The sequence below is a fragment of the Microcebus murinus genome, chromosome X, assembly GCF_040939455.1.
Source record: "Microcebus murinus isolate Inina chromosome X, M.murinus_Inina_mat1.0, whole genome shotgun sequence".
NCBI lineage: Eukaryota > Metazoa > Chordata > Mammalia > Primates > Cheirogaleidae > Microcebus > Microcebus murinus.
In genome coordinates this window covers 9,096,682-9,114,417 of record NC_134136.1, presented here as the reverse complement: position 1 = coordinate 9,114,417, position 17,736 = coordinate 9,096,682, and the positions used below count along the sequence as shown (strand labels likewise).

Below are 17,736 nucleotides of genomic sequence, written 5' to 3'. Positions count from 1 at the left end.
CTAACCCATTCTCTGAGAACATATCTTTTAGTTAACTTTCAGATTCGGAGTAATAAAAAGTGAAAGTATATAAATATCAATATTTATATACTTATAAAACATAAATCTATAAATACATAAATGCAATAATTTCAAGGTTCCACATTCAGATTTGTTAAATTGAAATATACATACATATTTTCTTTTTTAAAAAAGAGGAATTAATGGGTGAAAGTAAACTTATCTAGCTTCAGGGTTAGAAGTATGATAGTCTTTATTGCCAGATGTGTCAATGTGTTTCCTTCTATATCAGTTTTGAAGTAATTTCCTAGCAGAATTCTAGTCTGTGGCATTTGACCTCAATTTCCAAAAAAGTAACTTACTTTAATGTGATGTACACCATTCACTTTACCAATTTGCTGCTCAATGGTCCAAACACAGGAGTTGCAAGTCATACCCTCAACAGAGATGGTAACAGAATTCACACCCACACTTGGGTCCATTTTGATTTCTTCTTTACATTCCTGTTAGAAACAATAAACTCATTTAATTTCAGCCATGGAAATAATCTTTCCTTGACTTTTCTCCCACCTCCCCAATTAAAAATGTGCTAGTAATAAAATATGATCAGTATTCTTTTCTACTTGCCTCAGAAAAAGGTTTTGTCACCTTTGTGAGGTAAAGGAAAGTTGTTTCTATGACTATGCTAACTAAAAACAAAAATTTGCAATACTTGAATAATAAAAGCAACTAGCTTTCATAAAGAACACTCCTGATACTAAACATTCTTCCACACACAATCTCACTGAATATTTGGAAGTAGACATAATTAAGAACTAAGTGACTGGGAGGCCGATGCGGGCAGATTGCTCAAGATCGGGAGTTCGAAACCAGCCTGAGCAAGAGCGAGACCCCGTCTCTACTAAAAATAGAAAGAAATTAGCCAGACAACTAAAAATATATAGAAAAAAAAAATTAGCCGGGCATGGTGGCACATGCCACAGTCCCAGCTACTCGGGAGGCTGAGGCAGTAGGATTGCTTTAGCCCAGGAGTTTGAGGTTGCTGTAAGCTAGGCTGACGCCACGGTACTCACTCTAGCCTGGGCAACAAAGCGAGACTCTGTCTCAAAAAAAGAAAAAAAATAAGCAAGAATACCAAAAATCCTTACAACAGCCAACAATGTGCTCCAGCCCTCACCCCCAAGTTTACTTCTCTGACCTCCCCTTTTACCACTCACCAACCATCCTCTCTATGCCAATTGTACTGGCCTTCTGGCTGTCCCTCTTGCCAGGATGACTCCTACCTCAGGGCCTTGGCTTTAGCTATTTCTTTGGTTTGGGACTTTCTTCCTCCAGATATCTGCTAGGCTAACCTCCTTGTCTCCTTCAAGTCTTGGCTCAGATCTAACCTTCTTAATGAGGCCTGTGTTAACCACCCTATTTAAAATTGCAACCTACATCCCTTCCACATAGACACACATACTCTGATTCCCCTCACCTCTGCTTTCTTTTTAATTTTTTTCATAGAACTTAGCACCTTCTAACATACTTCATAATTTGCTTATTTATTCTGTTTATTGTTTGTCTTCCTGTGGTGATTGTAAAATACGGTCACAAATTTTTGTTACTCCTTCCTTTAAGAGGTGGAATTTAATTCATTTCTCCCTGAGTGTGGCCTGAATGTAGTTACTTGCTTCTAACAAATAGACTGTGGTGGCCTAGTGTAGTGGCTCATGCCTACAAATCCTAGCACTCTAGGAGGCCAAGGCAGGAGGATCGCTTGAGGTCAGGAGTTCAAGACCAGCCTAAAGCAGGGCACGGTGGCTCACACCTGTAATCCTAGCACTCTGGAAGGCCGAGGCGGGTGGATTGCTCGAGGTCAGGAGTTTGAAACCAGCCTGAGCAAGAGCGAGACCCCGTCTTTTAAAATAATTAATTAATTAATTAATTAATTAAATAAAAAGACCAGCCTGAGCAAGAGCAAGACCCCTGTCTCTACTAAAAATAGAAAAATTAGCCGGGCATCAAAGTCCCAGCTACTTGGGAGGCTGAGGCAGGAGAATTGCTCGAGCCCAGGAGTTTGAGGTTGCTGTGAGCTAGGCTGATGCCATGACACTCTAGCCCAGGCAACAGAATGAGACTCTGTCTCAAAAAAAGACAAACAACAACAAAAATCCCAGACAGAATATACTAAGTCGTAAAAGGTATCACAAGATGAAAAAAAGGCATTGTGATTTCCTCTTAGTCCTCTCCTTAATCACTTAATCTGGGGAATTCCACCTGCCACATATGAGGCCATCCTTATGGAGAGGTTCACGTGGCAAGTAATGGAGGCCTCGTGTCAACAAAAATCAAAGACGTGAGTCCTCTTACCAATAGCTAGGTGAGTGAGCAGTCTTGTAAACTGCTCCTTCAGACCCAAGTTAAGCCTTCAGATGACTGTAGCCCAAGCCAACATATTGACTACAAGTTCATGAGAGAACTTGAGCCAGAAAAACCCAGCTAAGCCACTCCTAAATACCTGACCCACAAGAAACTATGAGATAATAATATTTGTTGCTTTAAGCCACTAAATTTTGGAGTGATTTGTTATACTGCAATAATTAACTAATGCACTTCCCACTAGAATGAAAACTCCATGAAGACAGGACTCTGTTTTTTCACTGATATTAGGTTGAATCACATGATTCATGTAAAAATGGACAAATACAGGTAATTTCATACAGATCAACCTAATATATCCCATGGAAACAGTGGTTTCCTCTGGTGAGGGGAAATGAGGGATAGGGGATATGGGTGAGAAAAAGAATTTTCAGTATATAACCCGTTGTACCTTTTACTCCAAATGGTATAAAAATGATAACTGTATCATTTTCATTTTGCTAAACTCAGAGAAACCCTTAACAGAAAATGCTGCTGAACCATGCCCTCTGCTACTAACAAAGCAAGATGATTAATAGACTTTTCTATTAATAACTTCTCTAATATGTTTCTGTGAAGCTTTGAACAACTGGACCATCTAGTCTATAGTATTATGTTAGAGCAGCTTGATCTAAGACATATATACTCTTATAAAATTGAGATATAATTCATATGCTATAAGGTATACAGTTCAGACGTTTTTAGTACATTCACAAGGATGTGCAACCATAATGAGTATGTAGTTGCAGACTATTTTTGTTACTTTAAAAAGAAACCCTATACCCATTATCAATCACTCCCCATTCCTCTCCACTCACAGCCTATAGTAAACACTTCCTTATCTCTATGGATTTGCCTATACTGGTCATTTTTCATAAATGGATTCATTCAATATGCAGCCTTTCATGTCTGAATTCTTTCACTTAGCATAATGTTTTTTTTGTTTGTTTGTTTTTTTGAGACAGAGTCTCACTTTGTTGTCCAGGCTAGAGTGAGTGCCATGGCGTTAGCCTAGCTCACAGCAACCTCAAACTCCTGGCTCAAGCAATACTTCTGCCTCAGCCTCCCAAGTAGCTGGGACTACAGGCATGCGCCACCATGCCCGGCTAATTTTTTCTATATATATTAGTTGTCCAATTAATTTCTTTCTATTTATAGTAGAGACGGGGTCTCGCTCTTGCTCAGGCTGGTTTCGAACTCCTGACCTTGAGCAATCCACCCGCCTTGGCCTCCCAGAGTGCTAGGATTACAGGCGTGCCGCGCCCGGCCAGCATAATGTTTTCAATGTATAGAATGTATCAGCACTTCATTCTTTTCACTTTCTTTTTTTTTTTTTTTTTTTTTTAGTTTCTGAGGTTTATTTTTTATTTTTATATCTCATATACAAAAGCCTAGGAGTATTCTCCTTGTTATGTGGTTTTTTTTTCATTTATTTATTTATTTCGGCATATTATGGGGGTACAGATTTTAAGGTTTCAATAAATGCCCATTTCCCCCTCTCCCCTTTTCACTTTCTTATTTTATTTTTTTAATTTTTTATTTTTTTTTTGAGACAGAGTCTCACTTTGTTGCCTAGGCTAGAGTGAGTGCCATGGCATCAGCCTAGCTCACAGCAACCTCAAACTCCTGGGCTCAAGCAATCCTTCTGCCTCAGCCTCCCAAGTAGCTGGGACTACAGGCATGCGCCACCATGCCCGGCTAATTTTTTCTATATATCTTAGTTGGCCAATTAATTTCTTTCTATTTATAATAGAGACAGGGTCTCGCTCTTGCTCAGGCTGGTTTCGAACTCCTGACCTCGAGCAATCCGCCCGCCTCAGCCTCCCAGAGAGCTAGGATTACAGGCGTGAGCCACCGCGCCCGGCCCCTTTTCACTTTCTTAATGGCCTCTGTTGGATCACAACAGAGGCCATTTTTTTATAAATCCAATTTATCTATTTTTTTCTTCTGTTGCTTGGCTTGTGTTTTTGGTGTCATATCTAAGCAACCATTGTCATATCTAAGGTTATGAAGATTTACTCTTATGTTTTCTTCTAAGAGTTTTTATAGTTTTGGCTCTTATATTTAGGTTTTTAATCCATTTTAATTGTTATTTATGGTATATGGTAAGGATCCAATGTACATTCTTTTATGTGTGGATGTCCAGTTCTCTAGCACCATTTTTTTTTGCTTTTTATTGTACTTTATTGTCAATTCCATATAGTTGTTATTCTCAGAGAATGCTTTTATTTAATTTCAGCATATTATGGGGGTATAAATGTTTAGGTTATGTATATTTCCCTTTCCCCCCTTGCCCCACCTGAGTCAGAGCTTCAAGCGTGTTCATCCCCCAGATGGTGCACACTGCACTCATTATGTGTGTATATACCCATCCTCTCCTCCCCCTCCCATCTGCCCGACGCCTGATAAATGTTATTCCTATATGTCCACTTAGGTGTTGATCAGTTAATACCAATTTGCTGGTGAGTACATGTGATGGTTATTTTTCCATTCTTGGGATACTTCACTTAGTAGAATACGTTTCAGCTCTATCCAGGATAATACAAGAGGTCCCAGCACCATTTTTTAAACAGCATTATTGAGATATAGTTCACATACCTTTTAAATTAACACATTTAAAGTATACAATTCAATGCTGTTAGTATATTCGCAGACTTGTGCGATCATCACCACAGTCAATTTTAGAACATTTTCATCACCCCAAAAAGCAAACACTTTAGCTATCACTTACAACCTCCTTAGCTCACCACCTTCAGTCCTAGGCAACTACTAATCTACTTTCTGTCTATATAGAGTTTCTTTTTTCTGTACATTCCACCTGAGTGGAATCATATAATATGTGGTCTTTTGTGATTTGCTTCTTTCATGTAGTATGTTTTCAATGTTCTTCCATGTTATAGCACATGTCAGTACATCATTCCTTTTTATGATTAATATGTCATTATATGGATATACCATATTTTGCTTACCCATTTGTCAGATGATGAACATTTGGGTTGTTTCAACCCTTTTGACTATTATGAATAATGCTGCTATAAATATTCATGTACACATTTTTGTGTTTTCATTTCTCGTAGGTCTGCAGTCCCCAACCCCTGGACTGTGGACCGGTACTGGTCCATGGCCTGTTAGGAACCAAGCCGCACTGTAGGAGGTGAGTGGCCGGCCAGCGAGCGAAGCTTCAACTGTATTTACAACCCTTCCCCATCGCTGGCACCACCGCATAAGCTCTGCCTCCTGTCAGATCAGCAATGGCATCAGATTCTCAGAGGAGCACGAACCCTACTGTAAACTGAGCACGGGAGGGATCTAGGTTGCATGTTCCTCAAGAGAATCTAATGCCTAATGATCTGAGGTAGGGCTGAGGCGGTGATGCTAGTGCTGGGGAGGGGGAGCAGCTGCAAATCCAGATTATCATTAGCAGAGAGGTTTGACTATACAATGAATGTGATACACTTGAATCATCCCGAAACCATCCCACTTCCCTGGTCCATGGAAAAATTACCTCCATGAAACCAGTCCCTGGTGCCAAAAAGGTTGGGAATTTCTGTCTTAGGTAATGTTTAAGAGTTGACTTGCTGGGTTATATTAATAACTCTATGTTTAATTGATTGAGGAACTGACAGGATGTTTTCCAAAGCATCTGTACCATTTATACATCCCTACCAGCAGTGTATGAGGGTTCCAATTTCTCTACCTCCTCACCAATACTTGGTATTATCTGAATTTTTGATTCCAGCCATCCCGGTGGGTGTGAAGTGGTATCTCACTGTAGCTTTCGTTCACATTTCCCTGATTACTAGTGATGTCAAGCATCTTTTCATGTGCTTATTGGCTATTTGTATATCTTTGAAGAAATGTCTATTCAAGTACTTTACTCATTTTTTTAACAGGATCATTTTGTTGCTGAATTGCAGGAGATGTTTATATATCTGGATTTTAATCCCTTATCAGACATATGATTTCCAAATATTTTTTCCTATTCGGTTGGTCATCTTTCCACTCTCTTGATAGTGTCCACTGATGTAAAAAAGTTTTAATTCTGAAGAAGTCCAATTTATCTACTTTTGTTGTTGCTATTCATTTTTAAAATGTAAAAATCTTAGAAAAGCTAAAAGAAAAATTCATCTGTAGCTCCACCTCTCTTTGTCTTAATATTCAAATAGAACTAATTCTGGAACAATGATAATTTATAATTTGACTTGATTTGAAATTGACTCATATCAGCCATATATAAAAACTGAAATAGTACTATGAACATCTGTATATTCCCATTAACTCAACAATTGTTAACATTTTGCTATATTTGCTCTATTTTTCTTAAACTATGTGAATATAAGTTTTACAAATCATAAGACTTCAGCATGAATTTCCAAAGAACTCATACATAACTACAATATCATTATCACAGCTAAGAAAACCAATGATTGTGTATATAATATCTATTCTCTATTTAAATTTTCCCAAAGGGAAAGAACAACCTTTATTTATTTTTATTTTTTTTAAATAATTTTAAATACTTCTTAAAACTTTTTTCTATTTTCTTTAGGCAGACATTTGAAGCCACTGCATTTGAAGGAACAACCTTTATAGCTTTTATTTTTCCCAATTCAGGATCCAGACAAGGTTCACAGATTGCATTTGGGTGTTAATGTCTCTTTTGTCTCATTTAATCTAGAACAGCACCCTCCAAATATCTTTTCCTCCAGGAAGTGACTTTTTAAAGAATTCAGGTCAGTCGTGTTGACATCCATTGTATGTTCTTTTTAAAATACAAACTATTCTTTGATAGGTAGGGAGCTGATAGTTGGGTTTATACCTCCTAAAACCTACATAAAGTCAATTACTAGAGAACAAAAGCCCAGATAGGACTTGAAAGGCAGGTAATTAGGAACAAAGGACACTTGGGATGAAGGGAACACAATGGGCCCAGGTAGAGAGCACAAGGTGGGGTGCTCTCTATGAAGGCATTAGGCCTTGGGAGAGGGTAAGTGGGAAGTAGTACAAGGGTATAAAATGGAAGTAGAAGAATATCTAAAACAAATGGATCCTATCAAAATTTTGCCTAAGGATGGTCCTGTAATTTTAAAAAGGAGACTCTTCATTATTCCTCTTATAGCACACAGCTGTCTGCCTCCAGGACACAGAACTCAGACTTAGTGCTATATAGCTCCCAAATCTCATGAGTCCAATGGGGCTTCTGAGGGCTGATCTAGAAACATTACCAAAACTAACTAAACTGATTTATGGGAAAATGGGAAAACGTCAAGTTCAACAAGTAGAACTGGTAACAAACTTTTGGAATGAAATATATTCAGCAGATGAAGGCTAATTTACCTGGTTAGTTATGTGAACTAAAATGTGGACCCCCTCGTGGCCAAAGAAATATTCAAGGGCAAAGTTGCCTGCCAGGAGTAGGGAGGTCAGACAGGCCTTATCATGCCCCCCTCCCTTCTTGGAGACTTCCTTTGTAACCCATTAACAGGCCTAGGGTATGCAAGACAAACCTGCAGGCCCTCAATTTGCAACAAATGGTGTCTTATCTCTGGTAAACAGTTTATGTTAAAACATTCCAGGTCTTTAGACAAAGCTTCATGTCTTCAGCCAATTACAATCTAAAGAATCTTTAAACCCACCTATAACCTGTAAGCCCCCCCCCCTTCGAGATGGTCCTCCTTTTTGGGCCAAACCAATGTATGCCTCCCACACATTGATTGATGGCTTTACCCATAACCCTTGTCTCTAAAATGTATAAAAATCAAACTAACCCAGCCACAGCGAGTCCACTTGCCCAAGGCCTCTTGGCAGTGGCTCCGGGTCATGGTCCTCAAATTTGGCTCAGAATAAATCTCTTTAAAATTATTTTGCAGACTTTGGCTTTTTTCCGTTGACAGTTAGGAATATAAGACTGAAATACAGTTTTATTATGGGGTATGCCCCAGACTAGAGTATCTGTCAGGCTTCCTGAGGCACTGAGAGAGACCAGTTAAGCAGAGAAGCACTAGATAATTCACCCAGGAAGTATATATTGGAGAGGCCAGAATGTGTGAGCACAAACAAAAATTATTAATACATTAATACTGTCACTTTTCTCACTACATTTTAAGCATGTCAAACCAACTCTGAATATATATATATATAATTATATATATATATATATACACAGCTGCTTTCATAATTCACCTGTGTTGTTTTTTTGAAATTCTACTTAAATTGGACTTTACACACAAAACCTCAGAGGAATTCCATCTCGCTCTTACTTCTCTATTACATATATACACAACTCTAATTGATTTTGTTATATGTTATGTCCATCTTTTTAATTTTAAATGCCTTAAAGATAGATATAAAACAAGGAATATCTTTTGTAACCTCCTATTGCATTTAGCAAAATGACTCAGAAAACAGAGTAAGAGTATAAACAACTTAATATGGTGTGGGAAAAAATGTAGGCTCCTGGGAAATCACAATATCAAAGAGAGAGATCTGGCGTCCAGCTCTTAGTAATGAGTGACTCTGAGAACAAGAGCATCCAACAACACTGAGGGAAATAACTTCTAGTTATTAAAGTATTTCAAGCCACTCCCTAAACACAGATGGTAATCATCATCAGTAATATAATTTTGTAAGAGGAAGAACAGTATTATAACTAGATCATCATCTCTGGTTTAGAAACAGAAATTGAATACAAAACATGGCACGAATGAAGTCTGATTACTTAAAACCACTTCTTAATGCTGCTCACAGAACCTCAAACGTCATTTTAAAATTCACCTAAAATAGTACTTATATTTGGGAAATATTTTTGTATCCTTAATAAACTATCATACAGTACGAGTCAATTCTTTTTTTGGATACAAGTCTATCTGGATAATTTTTATCCTTGTGGTAATCAAGGAAATGGAAATTAAAACCACAATGAATATCATTTACCCCCATCAGGTTAGATAAAAATTTCAAAATCTGACACCACCTAGTGTTAGTGAGAATGTAGACCAACAGGATCTCTCTTGTTCAGGTGGTTAGAGTGTAAATTACTATAAAAATTATGGAAATTGCTTGGCGATAGCTGGTATGCTGAAGATACGCACATACTAGAACTCAATATTTTCACTCCTAAGCATAGTACCCTAGACAGAGTCACACATGTGCAAACATGAATAAAAATACTCATTGCAACAGTGCTCCTAGTAGTTAAAACTTTGGAAATAATCTAGATGTCCATCAACAACAACAAAAAAATGGAAAAATAGGTTGTGGTGTATTTATAGTGAAGCATGATACAGAAGTTAACATGAATGAACTAGAATAGTGGTTATCAAAGGCAGAAGGGGTGATTTCACCACCAATGAGACATTTCCCAATGTCTGGAGACATTTTTGGTTGTCACAACTCAGGGTAGGCTGAGGGATTGCTACTGGCATCTAGTGGGTAAAAGTCAAGGATATTGCTAAACATCCTATAATGGACAAGCCCCTTACAACAAAGAATTACACAGCCCCAAATGTCAATAACACTAAGGTTGAAAACCCTGAAGCAAGTAGTAACATGGATAAAACCCATAAACACAGTTAAGAAAAAAAGTTTCAGAAGGAAGTTAAATTGTCTCTGTTTACAGATGATCCGATCCTTTTTATATTTTTTATTTTAGCATCTTATGGGGGTACAAATGTTTAGGTTACATATATTGCTTTTGCCCCACCCAAGTCAGAGCTTCAAGCATGTCCATCCCCCAGACGGTGCATACCACACCCATTCGGTGTGAATATACTCATCCGCTCCTCCCCCTCCCATCTGCTTGACACCTGATGAATGTTATTACTATATGTGCACATAAGTGTTGATCAGTTAATACCAATTTGATGGTGAGTATATGTAGTGCTTGTTTTTCCATTCCTGTGATACTTCACTTAGTAGGATGGTCTCCAGCTCTATCCAGGATAATACAAGAGGTGCTGATATGATCCTATATATCGAAAACTCTAAAGAATCTACCACAAAAACATTAGAACTAATAAACGAATTCAGTAAAATCATAGGATACAAAATCAACATGCAAAAATCAGTAGTTTTTCTATATACCAATAATGAACTAGCTGAAAAACAAATCAAAAAAGTAATCCCATTTATAATAGTTACAAAAAATGAAATAAAATATCTAGGAATAAATTTAACTGAAGAGGTGAAATATCTCCTCCATATTGAAAACTACAAAACACTCATGAAAGAAACTGAAGAGGATACAAACCAATGGAAAGACATCCCATGCTCATGGATAAGAAGAATTAACATTGTTATGATGTCCATACTACCCAAAACAATCTACAGATTCAGTGCAATCCCTATCAAAATACCAATGACAATCTTCACAGAAAGAGAGAGAAGAATCCTAAAATTCATATGGTACACAAGACCCCAAATAGCCAGAGTAACCCTAAGCAGCCAAAGTAATCCTAAGTAAAAAGAACAAAGTTGGAAGCATCACACTCTCTGATTTCAAAATATACTACCAGGGCCGGGCATGGTTGCTCACACCTGTAATCCTAGCACTCTGGGAGGCCGAGGCGGGTGGATTGCTCAAGGTCAGGAGTTCGAAACCAGCCTGAGTGAGACCCCGTCTCTACTAAAAATAGAAAGAAATGAATTGACCAACTAAAAAAAATATATATATACAAAAAATTAGCCGGGCATGCTGGCGCACGCCTGTAGTCCCAGACACTCAGGAGGCTGAGGCAGTAGGATCGCTTGAGCCCAGGAGATTGAGGTTGCTGTGAACTAGGCTGACACCACAGCACTCACTCTAGCCTGGGCAACAAAGTGAAACTCTGTCTCAAAATAAATAAATAAATAAAGTTTAAAATATATATATACTACCAGGCTATAGTAACCAAAACCTCATGGTACTGACATAAAAACAGGTACATATAAGCTCTTTATATGTCAAAAAATAAAGAAAGAATAAAAAAAAGACACATAGAGCAATAGAACAGAATAAATTCATACACCTATGCTAACCGATTTTCAAAAAAGGTAGCAAAAGCACACATTGGGAAAAAGCCTCTTTAACAAACAGTGCGAGGAAAATTGAACAGCCACATGCAGAAGAATGAAACTAGACCCCTACCTCTCACAATTTTTATATTTTGATATACAAAAATCAACTCAAAATGAATTAAATATAAAACTAAAAACTATAAAACTACTAGAAGAAAATATTGGGGAAATACTTTATGATATTGGGCTAGGCAAAGATTTTTCTTTTAAAGTCCTGTAAAGAACACACAAGACAAATGGGATTACATCAAACTGAAAATCTTTTGCAAAGAAATGGAAACAATTAACAAAGTGGAGAGACAATATACAGAATGGGAGAAAATATTTTCAAAGTATAGACCTGACAAGGGGTTAATATCCAGAATATACAAAGAACTTAAATGACTCAACAATAACAAAACACAAACAACCAGATTTTAAATAGGCAAAAGATCTTAATAGACACTTCTCAAAAGAAGACATATAAATGGACAACAGGTGATGAAAAATGCTCAACATCACTAATTATCAGAAAAATACAAATCAAAATCACAATGAGATGGCACCTCACTCCGGTTAGAATGGCCATTATCAAAATGACAAAAGAAAACAAGTGTTGGCAAGGATGTGGAGAATAGGGAACAATTATATGCTGTTGATGGAATTGTAAATTAGTATAGCCACTATGAAAAGCAGTATGGAGATTTCTCAAAAAACTAAATATGGAACTACTATGTGATCCAGCAATCCCACTATTCCACTACTGGGTATATATCCAAAGAAAATGAAATTGGTATGTTGAAGAGACAATCTGCACTCCCATGTTTATTGTAGCACTATTTATAATAGCTACAATATGGAGTCAACTCAAGAATCCAACAACAGGCCAGGTGTGGTGGCTCACGCCTGTAATCCTAGCAATCTGGGAGGCAGAGGTGGGCGGATTGCTCAAGGTCAGGGGTTTAAAACCAGCCTGAGCAAGATCCCATCTCTACCAAAAATAGAAAGAAATTAATTGACCAACTAAAAATATATATACCAAAAAACATTAGCCGGGCATGGTGGCTCATGCCTGTAGTCCCAGCTACTCAGGAGGCTGAGGCAGAAGGATCACTTAAGCCCAGGAGTTTGAGGTTGCTGTGAGCTAGGCTGACGCCATGGCACTCAACTCTAGCCTAGGCAACAAAGTGAGACTCTGTCTCAAAAAAAAAAAAAAAAAAAAAAAAAGGAATCCAACAACAGATGAATGAAATTCTGCCATTTGTGACAACAGGGATGTACCTGGAAGATGTTAAGTGAAATAAGTCAGACACAGAAAAACAAACACTGCATGATCTCACTCATATATGAAATCTTAAAAAAAGTTGATATCATAGAAGCAAAGAGTAGGACAGCGGTTACCAGAGACTGGGAAAAGGATGGGGGGAGGGAGGATGAAAAGAGGTTGGTAAATGAGGTATAAAGTGATAATTAGATAGGGGAAATAAATTCTGGTGTTTTATTAACAGTAAGGAATTGTATATTACAAAATAGCAAGAAGATTAGCTGGGAGTGGTGGCACGTGCCTGTAATCCCAGCTACTCAGGAGGCTGAGATGGAAGGATCACCTGAGCCCAGGAGTTTGAGGTCGCAGTGAGCTATGATCACTCAATTTGCACTCCAGCCTGGGAGACAGGGTGAGTGAGACCCTTTCTCTTAAAAAGAAAATAGCTAGAAGAAAGGTTTTTGAATGTTCTCATCACAAAGAAATGATAAATGATAAATGATAAATGTTTGAGGTGATGGATATGCTAAACACTCTGATTTGATCATTATACAACATACATATGTACTAAAACATCAAATTGTACCCCAATATATGTACAATTATAATGTGTCAATAAAAATTTTTTAAATGAATGAACTAGAGCTGCAAGTATCAGCATAAAATATATTAAAAACAATGTTCTAAGAAAAAAGCAAACTGCAAAGTGATGGTTTGATACCATCCGTATACATTTTAAAGATATGCAAAACAAAATAAAACGATCATGGATAAAAAAATAAAATGTTGATATATTTTTTTTTAAAAAAAGCATACACCTTTTGCACCCTTCATTTTGTTCTTCCCTTGCTGTGACAATGGGTCCAGCTGTCATCTGTGGCATACGTATCATGCTCTGTAAACCTATATCTTGCTCTTTTGCTATAATCCTATCTTTCTCTCTTCAGTAAACCTCATTTTCATGCTTGCCTTACTTCGCTGCGTCTGGTCATTCTTCAGCCACGAGCATGTCAAGAACCAACATTTTAGAGTAAAATCTGACATTTCCACTCGATAACATTTCCAGGTACGTATGCTGCAGAGTGGTGGGGGAAAGCATTCCATCCTCTGAACCTTGTTCCTTGTTCTTAGTTGCCATCACTTCACTTTGGTCCTTATTCCCTACTACTTTTGCTTTGCAATATGACACAAGCTTCTATCGTCCCCTTTCTTCCTGGACAGTCTTTACATATCTTGGCATCAAGCTCTCTTTGCTCCATATTCTACCGAATCCCCTGCTCTAGCCTGACTCCTGATATTACAATTCTGGACATGATGCCAACTTCATCACTTTACCAAACTTTGAAGTGAAGTTGTACAGAAATAACAGTAAATGCCATTTATATGTAAAGTTATGATGCAGCATGTTAAATTCTTGCAGCCCTTTAATCACTGTCTGATGGAAGAGATGTTTTTGCCATAAAGCCATTTAAAAGTAGTCAACCCTCTTTATGTATCTACTGACCCATATATGTTATCTATCACAGTTGTTATCACAGTTTAGCGTAGGGATTTTACATTTGTTTTTCCTGATGCATTACCCTGTAAGCTTGTTAAGGGCTACATTTATTTGTTTTTGTAGTTCATTAACTAGGACTATCCTAGATATATAACATTCTTAATAAATATTTTTGAATTAACAAATCCTTACGGCCAGGCGCGGTGGCTCACGCCTGTAATCCTAGCGCTCTGGGAGGCCGAGGCAGGTGGACTGCTCGAGGTCAGGAGTTCGAAACCAGCCTGAGCAACAGCGACACCCTGTCTCTAGAAAGAAATTAATTGGCCAACTAATATATATAGAAAAAATTAGCCAGGCATAGTGGCGCATGCCTGTAGTCCCAGCTACTCGGGAGGCTGAGGCAGGAGGATCACTTGAGCCCAGGAGTTTGAGGTTGCTGTGAGCTAGGCTGACGCCACGGCACTCACTCTAGCCTGGGCAACAAAGTGAGACTCTGTCTCAAAAAAAAAAAAAAAAAAAAAAAAGAAGAAGAAATCCTTACAAGAACCCAATAATGTAGGTATCACTGGTATATTTTAAATTGAGAAACTCATGACTGAAAGATGTTAAGTAACTGTTCCTAGTTCTTATTGTAGATAAACAACAGAGATTCAAACCTCAAAAAAAAGGATACAAATGTTTAAAAACAAAAAATAATGTCATATATTGTTTTTGTATGTACACATGTAGTTGTGTCACTCAAAATATAAATATGCGCATAGGAATGGTAAACTCCAAATTCAGAAATTTTGGGGGGAGGAGCAAAAAGGGGAATTGCAACTATATATGTGATGTTTAACTTCTCAGGCTGGATAGTGGATACAAGGTATGTTACAGGTTCCCTATACTTTTTGTCTAAATGACTTCACTGTAATGATTTTTTAAAGAGCCAACTCATTTTAAGAGGAAATAAAGATAAAATATAGGAAGTATGGAGAAATTAAGAGAAAAGTTATCGAAACTGTATAATTCAGTAAGTGAGACCAATGATAAACTCAAACACATAAACAGCCCGAATCAACCATTTCTATGATACAAGGGCTATAAAAAATGCCTGTTTTATTAAATATATTGATGATCTGGCTATGCAAACAACATTGAACTAGTTGCCTTCAGAGTATTTATATAAAATTTCCAGATCAATTTAATTTTTCTTATCCATTTGCTTGTTATTTAAAATCACTACCACCTCTAAGATGAAAACAAAAGGGGAAAGAAAGCATTAGCTTGTCTATTATTTTATATAATGCATCTCTTTCTTTTAAATTGTGTAAGCCTTTAAAATGAAAATTAATCTTATTACTTAAGCTGCTTTCAAAATACTGAGTCTCTAATTTCTTTCATCAGACAACTGCCATTATATAAACAGAGGACTAAGATTCCAGATGAAACAGCTGGAGTAGGCAGGTGTATATTTTAAAACATAATAGTTCTTTTCATTTGATCATTCCTAAAATATTAGGTGGCAATCCTTAAGACACATCAGTAAGGTCAAAAAGAACAGAACATTCAAATTTTAATCATGCAATGTGTTTTACTGGCCATTTTTGTGATTCCTGAGCAAGTCACAGCATCTCTACAAATAAGTTGTCCTATGACAACAATACAGGTACTTCAGATTCCTATAGCACTGGATCGTTGACAAAACCTATCATATACATGAATCTCACGACAATCCTGCTACATAAATAGGGTGGTAGCTTCCTTTAAAAATTAAGTAAGCTAAGGCTCAAACTCATACAGCCAATGCAGGCTGGAGTCCAGAGCTAACAATAACCTCAAAAGGATTAACCTAATAATAGGACAATATCTGTAAAAGGCATGAAGTAAAACCAGCCAAAGATGGGGGTGGTGTGGAGAGAATGCTTGAAAAATACTGATACCTTGCAATGAACATAGGTGGGGACAGGTTTCTCAGAAAGTGAGAAATATTCCCCAAGTATCTATTATATTAATATGTGCCTTTCCACCAGGGGTTGAGCAACTATTGCCATGTCAGTAGTAGACTGAAGGAAAAAAACATGTTTTTAATGTATATGAAATTTTTCTTGCCTCAGACAGGCAGCTATAATTATCCCAGGAAGATAAAAGGAAGTAGAATTCAACTATTTGACATTACAAAAAAGTCAGCTACTTTTCAACCATGTTATAGGTTAAATATCGGTCTTGGTACAGTAGTTTATCTTAGAATCTAAGAAGACTGTTTGTAAGTCGGAATGCCTTTTCCCCCCATCAAAACAATCACATGATTCAACCTTGTCAGATATAATCTGTAGGTAAATCAAGTGCTGCCTGTAACATTATGGCTTTCTTCATAGGGAAAAATCCATCCTACAAATTTAGTTTTAAAACAAAATACTGCTGAAAACCACTAATGCAAAAACATTAAATGCCTATGAAAACAACAACAAAAAAATAAACAAAAAATAAAATATCTTACCATTTATAAAGAATAAGCTGAAAAAACATTTATTTTATATTTGCCATAACTTGTTAAGATTAAGTATACCATAAAAATTGATAAAGGTTTGCTGAAGCTGGAAATGACAACTTAGCTTGACCAAACATTTGAAGTCTGTCATTAATTTTATAAAAGCCATTGCTAAAAGGATAATGATGCTAATTACCCTACTGGACATTAAAATATCATTAAAGGTTTGAATTATTAAAAAGTCTTATACTAAGAAAATAAACAACCTGATTTAAAAATGGGCCAACAACCTTAACAGACACCTCACCAAAGAAGATACACCAAAATACGCACATGAAAAGATGCCCAATAGCATATGTCATCAGGAAAATGCAAATTAAAACAATGATGAAATACCACTACATACTTATTAGGTCATTAAATATGAAAGGTCCGATTTCAAATCAAAAGTATAATTTATTATATCTTAAACAAGAAGCAGCAAGATTAATCAACATATGCACCTAAACTATTCACACAGTTTTGCCATCTTAACAGTAGTTTGGGCCGGGCGCTGTGGCTCACGCCTGTAATCCTAGCTCTTGGGAGGCCGAGGCGGGCGGATTGCTCAAGGTCAGGAGTTCAAAACCAGCCTGAGCAAGAGCGAGACCCCGTCTCTACTATAAACAGAAAGAAATTAATTGGCCAACTGATATATATATAAAAAAAAAAAAATTAGCCGGGCATGGTGGCACATGCCTGTAGTCCCAGCTACTCGGGAGGCTGAGGCAGAAGGATCGCTTGAGCCCAGGAGTTTGAGGTTGCTGTGAGCTAGGCTGACGCCAGGGCACTCACTCTAGCCTGGACAACAAAAGTGAGACTCTGTCTCAAAAAAAAAAAAAAAAAAAAAAAAAAAAAAGAAAAAAACAGTACTTTGTTTATGCCAGCAGCAATGAAGATTGAAGAGCTAGTGGCAACGATAGTGAAAAGCATTTTCCACAGCTTGTTGATTATTGAATATTTTTCCTTGCAAGAAGTGGTCCAAAGCCTGGAAGAAGTGGTAGTCAGTTGGTAGAAGGTCTAGAGAATACG

General features: G+C 37.2%; 1 protein-coding gene across 2 annotated transcripts in view; it reads right to left on the bottom strand.

Annotated features, from left to right (window-relative positions):
- The window catches only part of ATP7A (ATPase copper transporting alpha), a 138,574-nt gene that overhangs the window by 73,623 nt on the left and 47,215 nt on the right, over window positions 1-17,736 (bottom strand). For both annotated transcript variants that reach the window (XM_075999565.1, XM_012755345.3), the window contains one exon: window positions 363-503. In XM_075999565.1, coding sequence (XP_075855680.1) covers window positions 363-482 — 120 coding nt within the window. In that variant the 5' untranslated portion in view covers window positions 483-503. The remainder of the gene's footprint in view (window positions 1-362; window positions 504-17,736) is intronic.